Source organism: Oryzias melastigma, unplaced genomic scaffold (genome assembly GCF_002922805.2).
Source record: "Oryzias melastigma strain HK-1 unplaced genomic scaffold, ASM292280v2 sc00355, whole genome shotgun sequence".
NCBI lineage: Eukaryota > Metazoa > Chordata > Actinopteri > Beloniformes > Adrianichthyidae > Oryzias > Oryzias melastigma.
The window spans coordinates 78,948-91,449 of record NW_023416953.1 but is presented as its reverse complement, the minus strand read 5'-3'; the positions used below and the strand labels follow the sequence as shown (position 1 = coordinate 91,449).

The window sequence follows — 12,502 nt, the reverse complement described above, 5'->3', positions numbered from 1 at the left end:
ATATATATATATATATATATATATATATATATATATAAAGAAAATTAAGATTAAAACTGTGTTTCTGAGTTGTTTTTCCTTTCAAATCAATGTGAGTTAAAAAAATCAATTGGAACAACTCTGTGGAAAGGACACAGGGGCTACAATCAACAAGCCACAAGCTCACTTCTAAACAATGGGATGATGGGAAATGAGAGCGATAACTTCTCCACTGAGAGGCTTTTAATGAGCACTTGTGTATTTATAAAAGAATGAATCTTAATAATTTTATATGAGTAGTAATCAGATTTTCTCTTTTTACTTCATGCACTTATGAAACTCCAATTGTTAAAACTAAATTGTAGTATTTTGCCATACTCCTGATGGATATGAAGACATTTTGAAGAGCACTTTGAATATTTAGGTATTAAAAATCAAAGGGTTTAGTCATTAATTTGAAAAAAAAAATCTGTCAAAATATTAATGACATTGGAGTCCTTCTTAACAAAAACTATGGAGTGTTGAAGGTTTAAAAATGCAAAAAGCAAAACAAACACTCCACTCCCATATCACCAGTTTGTCATTGAATGTGCTTGTCCATCTTAAAAATGTTTTCTGTACCTGTATTGAACAGTTTTATGATTTAAAAAAATGTAATGAGCCCCGAGTGGGGGTCGAACCGTGAGGTCTCCCGGTCATCTAGTGGCTGGTAAAGGAACTGCATGTTCACAGTAAGAGAATAAGTGAGAAGCACTGACTTAAAGTAAAGCTGCTGTGTAGCTGTACATTATAATAACAGGACCCCTCATGACCCCAGAACGTACTCATAATATGTGTGTGCAGAAGATAAGAGCTTGGGTTTACAGAATAAATCAATAAAAAATGTATTTATTCTTTATTATGTGCATGCTAATTATCTTTTATTGTTGTATTATCTTGTGCAAACAAGATTAAAACATTTATTCCTCTTGAAAGGGTCTGCACATGGGTGACTGGAGCTGCAGTGACACAGAACAATCAATTGCAGTATCGCATACAAACAAAACAGTAACTGAATAGTATTAAAAGTAAAGGTATTAAAAATAGGAAAAATTCATCTTAAAACTAGACATATTTGTTCAGTTCCTGTTCCACTTTATTTTAAAGTAAACAAACTGATAAGATATCTTGCTGTACAGTTTTTTGATAAACCATTTCTGCATCTGTCAGCAAGCGTTCTGGCCCATTCCTGATTCGTTTGTCTCTAGTTTGAAAAGGACATTTTTCCAGCGGCATGTTTTAGCTCTTTTCCCAGAATGTAAATACCATTTAGATCAGGTCTCATAAAAGGCAACTTCCAATTAGTTCAACATTCTGTTTTTAGCTGTTCCTGAGGGACTGTGTGTTTTGACTCCTAATCAGATTTAGTGATCCGGGATTGACTCTCCAACACCTGGGAGCACTTTTCTCCACAGAATAACTTGATAGTCTTGATATTTCACACACCTGCACAGGTTCAGGATGTAGCAAAGCAGCCCCAGACCATGATTGAACCTCTACCATGTTTCACAGTAGAAACAGTTAGTTGGACAAATAAATATTATATATGTATGCTTTCATAGTCATTTTTGAACCTTAGGTGTAATTTTGTTCTCTTTGTCATTTGAAGATTGAAAAAAACAGTGTTTTTTCTTCTATATTTAGCATTAACTATACAAAAAAAATCACTATACAGCACTAACATATTTTATAATGAGGCTCCACTATATTGTATTTTTTTTCTCAACAATAAAAAAAAGAATTTTATCCACTCCCAAATTATTATTGCAGCAAATGTGTGTTTATTTTACATTGAAATCTTACATGAAGATGACTTGGACACAGACACAAACTTGTTCATTACTTTGTGGAAATCATGGCTTAATTTTACCACCTGCTGTTCCGTTTTTGACCACAAGAGGTCAGTCTAAAATGACATTTTGGAAAGATTAACTTGGGTAAAGATTTTGAAGAGTAACGCGATGGAGGCTTCATCTCACCATCACAAGCTGCAGTTACAAGAACGTCTAGCAGCTTGAAGATGGTTTTGTAATGTTTTTTAAATGATCTTCAGAGACATCTCTTCTCATTGCATTCCATGTTCAGCGTTTTAAAGTGTCACTACACAGAAGATAGTACTCTCATTCTTTAAATAGATCTACCAACACAAATGGTGTTAAGTGAAGAACTCGCTTTAGTTTAACATGCCCAGGCCTGTTTGTTTTCAATTAGTTTGTTACACAACAACTTCATGTCACATGCCATTTTCCAAAATGGAAATCAGTGCTAAACGCTGTGGATGAACTCAAACAAACTTTCGGCAAAATCACACACAAAAAGGAAAACAATCACTTTTTCTCACCTTTTTTGGTTCCTGATGGTTGAGAGTCACCACCACAGGGTTCTTCAGGTTCACCACAGAGCTGTCATTGATACTGGCCGAAACTACATAGGAATTTAGGATCAAGTTGCCAGTTTGGTTGGTTAATTCAGGGTCCTGATAAAAAGAGGACAATAAATGCTTGAAAATGGAAGGAAATATCATTAACAAAATTTGACTTGACAATGTGTTGTGTGTTAATGTGCAGTTGGTATTTGTCAGTCACTGTTTCTGCATGTTGTTCCACTTAAAAAGATGGGTTTGCCCTGTAATGTTGTCGAAGATGCACTTCAGTTGTATGAGGCAGAACGCAAAAAATAAACAAATAAAATAACTAAATTGTTTACATAATGCAGAAAATCTAAAGTTCTGCAAACATACAAGAATTCTATCCCTTACAGATCTGTGAGATCTTTTTTAAGATAGTATTCTGTTGGTCATCTGTATTAATGAAAACTATTTGAACTGGTTATCTGTATAAAGATGCCAGTCCACTCTCTTAAACAGTCAACCTCCTGTCAAAGGACACCAGGGACAAGGTTGTTCACTTGAACAAGATTGGGATGAAGCAGCTTGAGGAGAAATGATCAGCAAAATGGAAGAAATACGAGATCATCGACAATCTCTCTCTACCTGGTGATCCATACAAGATCACACCTGGTGGAGTACAGATGATTTTGAAAACAGTGAGGAAATAGCCAATAATTTCACATGGTAATGAGTAAAAGAACTGAATAAAGCTGGTACTACAGTAACAAAAGTGTCATGAGGGGTTTAAATACTGGAGTTCTCCAAAGGTCCCCCTTTATTAAAGACCCAATCAGATGGATTTTTCTGACCCAAACACGCACCAGATTGCAAATCCAAAGCTACAATGGTCCACTTTCAGCAACAGGTGTGAAAGTTCAGCTGCTCTAGGGTGGACCAAAACAGCTGTTTTTTTCTGAAATTAAAAGTTTATGTTCATTTGCAAGTGAATTCCAGTGCAGTTTACAACAGTGTGAATGCAAGTTGAAAAAGCTGAAAAGATTAATTAAACCTGGATGTAAGTTTGTAAATAGCAAAAACGAAAAATAGGTCAGAGCAAAACTCTGAAGGTGTATGAGACTTCTGAAAAGGCCAAAGATGTTTAATTAACAAAAAGGGTATGGAGCAGACATGATAGAGGCATTGTGAAACTAGCTACTTTTCTTCTTTGTGTGTCTGTTTTTTTTAACTTCCTGGTTAGTAACTTCTTAGCTTGTTTTGACCAAGACCCCACCCAAAAACCAAAAGAACAACAAATCAAATGCACACCAACCATCTGGACAGACATGACAGTGTAGAATTTTTATTTTATAAAAGAAAATTCAATGTAACCAAAATACTTTTCTCAAACAAATTGTTTTGCTATTGAAGAACGTTTTTGATAAGATTATTTTCTTCCAAGACAGAAAATAAGACTGATTTTCTCAAAACAATGGTCTTTTTACTTACTTAGATTACTTACTTAAGATTCCGTTTTTGCAGTGGACTTAAGCCAGCACATGGCCAGACCTGTTTTAAGTTTACTAGATACACTCTGGGTGATCCAGAGGAAGATTGGGAGGATGCCATCAGTTCAGATGAGACCAAATGAAACTCTATACCCACTGGGAAGCATGGAGGTGGAAGTCTCATGCTTTGGGCTGCTTTTCTGCAAAGGGGACAGGAGGACTGATCCATATTAAAGAAAGGATGAGAAGGGTCATTCATGGTGAGGCTTTGGGCAACAACTTCCTTCAATTAGTGGGTATGGATAAACAATGACTGAAATATGACTTTCAGCATGACAATGATCCCAAACACATCACCCAGATAATGAAGTAATGGCTACACAAAAAGCATTCCAAGGTTTGGAAATTGTCTAGCCACTATTTGAATCTCAATCTAATAGATAATCTGTAAAGAGAGTTTATAGTTAGCAACAGTCCTAAAACATCACAACAAAGAATGGACCAAAACCTGGAGTAGAACTATAGGAAATGCCTGACGTCTGTCATTGACATGCAGAGTTACCTTACAGAGTAATAAGATGACCTGTTTTTAGACCAAATACTTATTTTCTGCACCAATATGCAAATACATTATTTAAAAAATAAACTATGGGATTTCCTGGATCTTTCTTTTACATTCTGTTTCGCACTGTTAAAATATCTCTTTGATGAACATTACCAACCTCATCTTTTTAAGTAGGAAAACTTCTCAGTCATTGATTCTGCAAGTTGTTTTGAGTAGTGTTAGTGTTTTAGTGAAATGAAACATGTGTTCTTAAAATGTTTTTCTTAATTTGTTATTGAGTTATTTACTGCTATTGCATTCACATCTGCCCTTTGCAAAGGTAAAATCCAACATCATTATTAGTCTGCTTAATGTGAAGAAAATAGACATTTTTTTCTATAGACAGGGACTATGACCATTTAGGATGTCACCAAAATACATTTTCCAATAACCCTGAAATCATGAATTTGAAGAAAGCTAAAGCATTTCTCTATAGTTTGGAATATATCTAAATGTTAAAATGAAGTACAGGAAAATACCTGGAAAAGGTTCTGTGTTCCATAAAACTGGAACTGAACACGGGTTGTGTTTCTCTCTCCAGGGGGGAAGAAGTTGTTGATTTCAGGGGGTAAAGAGATGGTGGCGTTTGTCTCAGGGAGGGGTTCACCCACAAAGGTCTGGTTGACAAACACCTGGGAAGCAAAAGTATTTATAAATGTGGAGCACGTGCTGTTTTTATTAAGTAATAATTTCTCAGCTGCCGGTTTGAAATCCTTGTGCCGGGTGTTATGGTGTGTGCAGCTTCCCTCGTTTTTCCTGGTTGTCCAATGACATTCATACACCTGAAACTCACCTGGGTAGTCACCTGAAACTATTTCCTGAGTTGAATAAACATCACTGAGAAGGTTCTTATATTAATGCTGCAAAAGTGTTTTCACAGCGAACAGGACATTTTTCTTTAGTGCATTTTGCATTTGACAGTTCAACATTCTTAGCATCTCACCTCAGGGTTCATTGTGGATTCCAGAGAAGCACCAAAGGTGAGGCCCCTGAATTCCTCTGGATCCACATTGACCACAGAGAGTGCCAGAGAAGGAGCTGTTATGGTGGCAGATTCACCTTGAAAGTCCATCGTGTTCCCCATACTCTCCGTCAGGTCAAGGAAACTGTCACAAAGGATGGAGCAGAGTCAGATCAGTCTGCTCACATGACATCTGCTGTGGGGATCTTCCCCTTACTTGTTGCAAAACGAGGCAACATCAGATTCAGAGAGCAGGACATTGGCGACGATGTTGACAATTCTTGCGGCAATGGCGGGCCTGATGATGCCCACATGAACCACCTCACTGAGCTTCTCCACCACTGAGCCCAGCACCATGGAGGGCAGAGAGGTAACATTGTCCAAGTGAGAGGTGACGAGATCGTAAATTATTTCCACCACATCAGCCACATTATCTGGAGCAAACAGAAGAAGCCATAGTGAGTGACGTGTGCAGAAGCAGTGGAGCTTACAGTTGGTCCACTCACCGGGCGTGACCGTGATGTTTCCTATGTCTGAAATGGTCACAAGCTGTTCGCAGTTTGTCATGTCCGGATCCATCCAGCTGGTCGTGTCATTTTCAATGTGTAATTTACTGTCAAGACAAAAGTTAAGTTTCTCTAACAAGAATTTTTTCTTGTACTTCAGACAATTAGAAAGATCTTTCTTGACCATTGCTTGTGTTCTTTGATTGACTATAATTGACTGTAATCCAGCAGATTCTGAAGGAGAAAAGCGGCTCAAGAAGCTGCTTTTCTCCTTCAGAATCTGCTGGAACTACATTGATTGTGCCAACAGCCAAAGTTACAGTATGTCAAATATTTTGTGTTAAAGAGTTAAGGAAAATTTTCAACAATAGAAACTGCAGTTCAAATATTTAGATTTGATGTCTTAAATATTTATATTAATCAATGGTTATAAACATGGAGAGGTTTGATTTGCAGCTGATTAATGTCAGCTTTACAGGTGAGTGGTTAAAGCTTTATCGTGAGAGAAGATGACTAAATATTGAAGGATTTTATCATTTAGTTGTCCCCATGGAAACAAGAATTGTCCTTATTTTGGAAAAATGTTCTTTTGCTTCCATAGGGACAACTAAAAGAGAATAAAACCCCAGACAGAGTACACCTTCAAAGGACATTTAATGAAACACAATCCAGACTTAATTTACTGCCACATAACCTTTTACGTTTTGAGCATAAATCAAAGCACCAAGACTCCTTTGAGATAAAGGTCTGATGCTTCAGGTGCAGCAGTAAAGGTTTTATTGCGCCCGATCAAACACAAGAGGACTGGTTGTGTCTCACCAGAGTCTGTAGGCTCTCTCTGATGTTGGCTTGTAACATCCCATCTCTTGGATCTGCTGTGGGAACGTCTCTGGCCAGAAGTACAGCCCATAGACGGTTGGTGTTGGTTCTTCCAAACAGTTTTCTGGCTCTAAAAGAGAGATGAGTGATGCTGTGTACTCCTGTCAGTCTTCTACTTTCAATTTAGTCGAGTAAAGCTTACCTATGTGCTTGATTTGTAAGATGCTTGTTTGAATAGTAGTGGAGCCATTTTCGTACTTTGACGATAGAGCATCATGAATGAAAATCTGAGTTTCCTCCACATTGGTCATGCCGTATTCCTGAATGTGGAAAGTGCAGAAATATCTGTCGGTAATAAAAGTTGCACACACATCAGGTGAAGCTGCATCTTTACAATGGGCGTGAATTTCAGTCAAATGGGTCACTTACTCTTTCAGCCCAGTGTAGGAAATCTGCAAAAGCACATGCGCAGGAAGGTAAGTTTTGCATGAATAAACCAGCTCCATTGAAATCCAATGACTTTTTAACTTGTCCTGTGGCCACAATGATACTCACCATCAATCCAGGGCTTGTGCTCCTGAGAGAAATCACATTTATACGTAACTATTTAGTCATGTGACCCACAAAAACAAGATTCCAAAATAGGAAAACAAACCCAAAGGCATGTACCTGAGGTTGTTGTCCTTAATGATGACATTCAGCACAGTCATGATCTTACTCCACTCCAGCTGCATTTTTACCTTCAGCCGCAAAACAGAACAGACTGTTGTGACATTTGAGCGAGGCACGCTTTCCAGCGCGGCTGTGCTGGCTTCTTACCCATCTCTCAATGAAGTCCTCGGGGTGTGATGGGTTACCCGACATATTTAAAGTCAAATTGACTCGAAAAAATTGGTCTGATTGAACCACTAAACACACACACAAGACAAAAAAAAAATGAGGTTAAGCTGCAATGAACAGTTTTTTTATTTAATACGATACGTCTAAATAAAAAATAAATAAAAAACATTTAAAAAGCATTTCTTTTTGCAATGCACAATAAATAATTAGACAACTACAAATAAAAAGAAGCTTCAATTCGTTTGACACTCTCACATGAACTATTTTGCTTGCGTAGTTCATCCTTGGTAGCGCATGTGCTATTGGGCAGCAGTGACACACTTGTTCCTACAAATGAAATATCAACATTGAAAAGATAAGAATGACAAAGTACACATCTTGTCTGTAACATTTGCAGAAAAAGTCACATTTTTTTCCAATTTATTTAGATTTTTTCCATTCCCCATTTGAAAAAAAGAAAAAAGAAAAGATTACCTGTAACTGACTGATTTGGTCGCATAGTCGGTGTATGTTCTGTTTCCAGAGAAAAGTCACCTGAAAGAAAAATATTTGGTCTTCTTTACATTTTACATACCAGGATAACAGCCAGCTTACAAAACTAAAATACAAAAACTAAACAAGCTTTATTCATCAAGATCATATTATAAGTGATTCAAACATTGTTGGATTATGGGTGTTTTTTCTTGGAGGAGTGTGTTTCCAGAGTTGCAGTGAATGAACTCACCCACAGACAGAACAGTGATGCTGTTTGGGTCAACTCTAAGGTGGAAGAGGTTGTAAGGGAACGTTGACCTTAGTAATGCAGTCATGTTTCTCTGCACCACTTCCACACTGGCTGGTGGCTCCACTTTCACATAGACCTCACATCTGAAACTGATGCACAACTATATAACTCACCATTTCTACTCAGTAGTATTAATATTCAATTTACCAGTAAATATGCAGGTCTACATCTAACCATGAACGACAGGAGGAAGTTGATAATTCCTCCAGAGACTGAAAAGAGAGTTTTCATGTCAAAAACTGAATCTTGATAAAGTAAAAAAGACCCATTATTTGACCCATAAGTTTTTCAAAAGCAAAATAATCTTAGTTTGGGAAAACATGCAGTGACTATCATTTTTTTCTTTAAAAAATCTTGGTAAGAACATTTTTCATACCTCATTGGCTGATTTTTATTGTTACTATGTTTTTTTAATAAAAATCTGCCAATAGGGTAAAAATTTTCGACTCATTTCCGTTTTCTAGTGCATCAGAAGATTATATTTTAACTTATGTCACATTATCTCAATCACGCTGAACCTACTCTGAAGATAGTCAGACTTAAATAGATCAAATACCTGAGTTTGTTCATGCAAGTCAGTAGAATTAAAACCAAGGGGGCAGTTTTGTCTGTAAGGAAAAGCAGAGAAAGTTTGAAAAATATAAAATATTGAAGTCAGAATGTTTAGATACAGATTTAAAACACTTTTGCTCTTTGTTTGAAGCCCACCATTGTATGCTTATTGTCTCCCTTGCCAGGTTTTTGATCCTGTGTGTTGTGTTTTCGTTTGGACTTTGACTTAGTGACTGATACCATTTTTCAGCATATAGCTCTTCCTTTGTTTGAAGGATTTTTTATTATTATTAAAGACTTGTTTTTTCTTTTTTCTTTTTTTTTTTGGAACTTCCAACTGTCGTGCATTTGTGTCCGCACACCAAATCCTGGCAAAATAACACTAATAAAAATGTTCCTGCAAAGTTCTTAGGATTGACAAATCAAACTTTTAAGGAGTTTAAACCACACTTGGTAAGTTTTGCACAATCATAATCATTTATGAAATAAGATCAACTTTTTGTGTAATTAAAAAAGCTCAATGAAAATGTAATTTAAATATTTTTTTAATGTGTTACTTTTGGTCGTTGAACAGTTTCTTTATGGCTGCAATTGGTTCTTTACATACCTTGGGAGTGACACAGAAAGGTTCTGGATTGAAATGATTGAAGGAAAAATCCTTTTTAACTAAAACATGAAAAAGGAAAATCAAAATTATAGTTAGAAGTCTTAAGAAACAAGTTAACAGTCAATTGAGGAAGAGTTTTGTACCCAGTTTCTTGTAATTTCCTCCAGTGGCAGTGAGCAGTTTCCACGGTTTGCGGTATCAAGTATGGAGACCCACATTTTGATCTTGTAATGGGACCATACTAAAAAAACACAAGTAGACATTTTTCAGATACTTGTAATCTCTGAAAGGGCGGATCTAGTTGATACTGGAACTGTAGAGGTTAACGGAAAGTGTGAAAATATGAGAACACACGGGTTTAAGAAAAAGGTAATATTGCACGACTCTTTGGACTTACGGCAGTGGAGGTTGTGGTCGGGTTCAGGAGGGCAGGTGTTCTTCCACTGCCGCTGATCCCAGCCCACCACGTCCCCGTCAGCGCAGCCCAAGCCCCACAGCTCTGCAGCACTCCACTCCGTGCTCCACATTCTGAACAGACCAATCTCACCCAGCAGATTACTCCCACTTTCTGGTCTCACCTGGTTATTAGGAGCAACATAATGAGACATCCCCAGAGTGAGAGTGCCGCTTTCAGCCAGCTGAAGAGGGAGAGAGGGGTACAGGGGTGACTCCAGCTGGACCAGTCCATTGATGTAGACTCTGAGCCGCCGAGCTCTGCTGGACCAGGTCAGACAGATGGAGTACCACTCATCCAGCTTCAGCCACTTGAGGAAGTGCCACTGCCGCCCAAACATCCACACTGTAATTTGTGGGCCTGCGCCCCCGAGCCCCAGCTCAATGTGGGCGTTTTTTGAAGCTTTGTAGACAAACGCTCGCCATTCCGTTGTGTAATTGCGCTTCAAAGACACGCATACACTGAGCTCCTTCAGGGCTGGGATAACAACATGTGGTTGAAGTTGCCACAGACAGGGAGGGCCTCCGAACTTCAGCTTCTTGCCCCACAGGCTGGTACTGCTGCCAGGATCAGCTGAATGCAAGATGCAGAAAACAGATGGAAAATTAAGAATACATTTTAGCATTCAGGTGAACTTTAAGTTCAATAAAAAGTAGAAAAAGTGCTCATGATATCTAACCTGATCCCACAGGATGCACTCCTATGAACATGTACTGACAAATGAGCAGAAGAGACAAGTTGCTGATGGAGCTCATGACAACAGAAGACAATACTGTCTCAGTGCCAGACAGCTCATCTGCTAGAAGAAGACAAGACTTAAAGTCATTTTGAAAAGAAAATCACGGCTCAAAGTTTTTTCTAAAAATGTGTGAAGTAAAGGAAAAGTAGACTTACCAAAGAACCACCTTAAGAAATTTAAAGTTGAAGGTCAGAGAGTACGCGATGGGCACCACCTCATGAAAAGCTCGTCGAACACTGAGACTGCAGGCAAGCGTCACTTTATTACTCAATGAGAAGATCAACACACCCTCTCCCTGTGGTTTCTGCAGTTACTCATTAATCACCAGCAATAAACATAACTAACAAACACGACAATGTCCAAACTTGATAAAACTCTTCTGGAAAAAAGACAATTCCAAAGATAATCCAGTGCGAGTGTACCAGAGAGTGTGAATTACAATCTAAACAATATTTAAATCACTCTTTGTTGTGTTAAAATTCCTCAAAAATGTCTTAACTGTCTTCTTTTACTAATACACCTGAAAGCACAAACAGAACCATCCGCTGACCTCTGTAGAAGGACACAAAGTTTCCAAAAATATCCCATTAAAAGTTATTAATTAAACATAATTGCAATCAAACATTGCTAAACGAGCTCAGCCTAAGCTGATTGTGTGGGTAAAAAATGAACATCTCTGTGCATTACATTTCAATAAGTCACAGTAATGTTCAGTGTTTTGTAATTAATGCTCTCATGAAATCTATGAGCAATAATCAAATGAGTTATTCCATGTGATGGACAAGAGTTAAGAGATGGAAAAGTCAACACGGTAGCCTTCGCAAGTCAAACAGAATCTTAATAGTGTCTCCTTTTTATGACCTCAATATCCTGCCTGGCTGCTGTGAAGTAGCAACTTATGTAATGTTTTTTTTAATTCGTTGTTACCATAAAGAGATCAAATAAAGCATATCTTTGTTATTACTGTCCAGTATTTACAAAATGATTAGCAGTGATAAAGTATAATTAGTCAAATTAATGTCTAAAATGATAAAATTATTTTCACTTGTTTATGTTTCTGCCAAATATATTTAATTTTCTATGTTTAATAAGGACAGAGTTTCTTGAAAAAAACACTTTTGCTAAAATCTGCTCTCCTGTGATGGACGATAGCCAGGTGGCAGCAGTTGTAGTAGTAGAATCAAAGAAGTCATCCCATCCTGCAAACACACACACAAGGTCTCTTTGTTGAATGCTGGTCTGTTCACAAGGACCCCATTCATCCATCTCAGTCCCTTTTCTTTTCTCTTCGCTGGTCAGGGCTAAAAAAAGAACCGTTTCCTCTGGGGGGAATGCGAGAAGAAAAAGCGGTGACGCTTGGTGCTCAGGTGGGGGCTTGTTTGGATTGGTCGATAGCTGATAGTTCAGTTGGGAACCCCTCCTTCGTCACTAGTGATGTCAAATGATGGGGATTCCCGACAATCCCTGTCACTCTCTGCTGCTGGTGAACTGAAGAGAAATCACACAGACGCCAATATCACAACCTGCAGAGGATTTTAGTTTGTTTTTGTTTGTTTTATGGTTGAAACGTGTACGATCAGATTGTGCTTTTCAACTGAACTACAAGAACAGAAGCTAATCAGAAAGCTGCTTGTGTTTGCCCAATGGAACCTGCTCTCTGTGCTGTGATGCTGATGGTAGGTCTGATATTAATTTGACTTTTAGCAGGAGCACCATGACTTTGTCAATTACAATTAAAGCCCTTCTGAAATGTGTAGTTGACCTAGAACCAAAAAATGTAGATA

At 37.8% G+C, this 12,502-nt stretch overlaps 1 protein-coding gene across 2 annotated transcripts in view; it reads right to left on the bottom strand.

The window, feature by feature from the left end:
• adgrg4a (adhesion G protein-coupled receptor G4a) overlaps positions 1 to 11,036 on the bottom strand; it is a 17,097-nt gene extending 6,061 nt beyond the window's left edge. Inside the window, exons 1-21 of one of the 2 annotated variants that reach the window (XM_036211001.1) lie at positions 10,874 to 11,036; positions 10,659 to 10,778; positions 9,923 to 10,552; positions 9,669 to 9,766; positions 9,526 to 9,584; positions 8,923 to 8,974; positions 8,541 to 8,578; positions 8,307 to 8,455; positions 8,057 to 8,116; positions 7,838 to 7,909; positions 7,562 to 7,650; positions 7,412 to 7,482; positions 7,298 to 7,319; positions 7,172 to 7,194; positions 6,945 to 7,087; positions 6,743 to 6,872; positions 5,924 to 6,030; positions 5,635 to 5,851; positions 5,400 to 5,562; positions 4,936 to 5,088; positions 2,360 to 2,494 (exon numbers count right to left, since the gene is read on the bottom strand). In XM_036211001.1, the coding sequence (XP_036066894.1) occupies positions 2,360 to 2,494; positions 4,936 to 5,088; positions 5,400 to 5,562; positions 5,635 to 5,851; positions 5,924 to 6,030; positions 6,743 to 6,872; positions 6,945 to 7,087; positions 7,172 to 7,194; positions 7,298 to 7,319; positions 7,412 to 7,482; positions 7,562 to 7,650; positions 7,838 to 7,909; positions 8,057 to 8,116; positions 8,307 to 8,455; positions 8,541 to 8,578; positions 8,923 to 8,974; positions 9,526 to 9,584; positions 9,669 to 9,766; positions 9,923 to 10,552; positions 10,659 to 10,734 (2,487 nt within the window). In that variant the 5' untranslated portion in view covers positions 10,735 to 10,778; positions 10,874 to 11,036. The remainder of the gene's footprint in view (positions 1 to 2,359; positions 2,495 to 4,935; positions 5,089 to 5,399; positions 5,563 to 5,634; positions 5,852 to 5,923; positions 6,031 to 6,742; positions 6,873 to 6,944; positions 7,088 to 7,171; positions 7,195 to 7,297; positions 7,320 to 7,411; positions 7,483 to 7,561; positions 7,651 to 7,837; positions 7,910 to 8,056; positions 8,117 to 8,306; positions 8,456 to 8,540; positions 8,579 to 8,922; positions 8,975 to 9,525; positions 9,585 to 9,668; positions 9,767 to 9,922; positions 10,553 to 10,658; positions 10,779 to 10,873) is intronic. The other variant, XM_024261991.2, reaches the window with a different exon arrangement.
• Between the last annotated feature and the right edge of the window lie 1,466 nt (positions 11,037 to 12,502).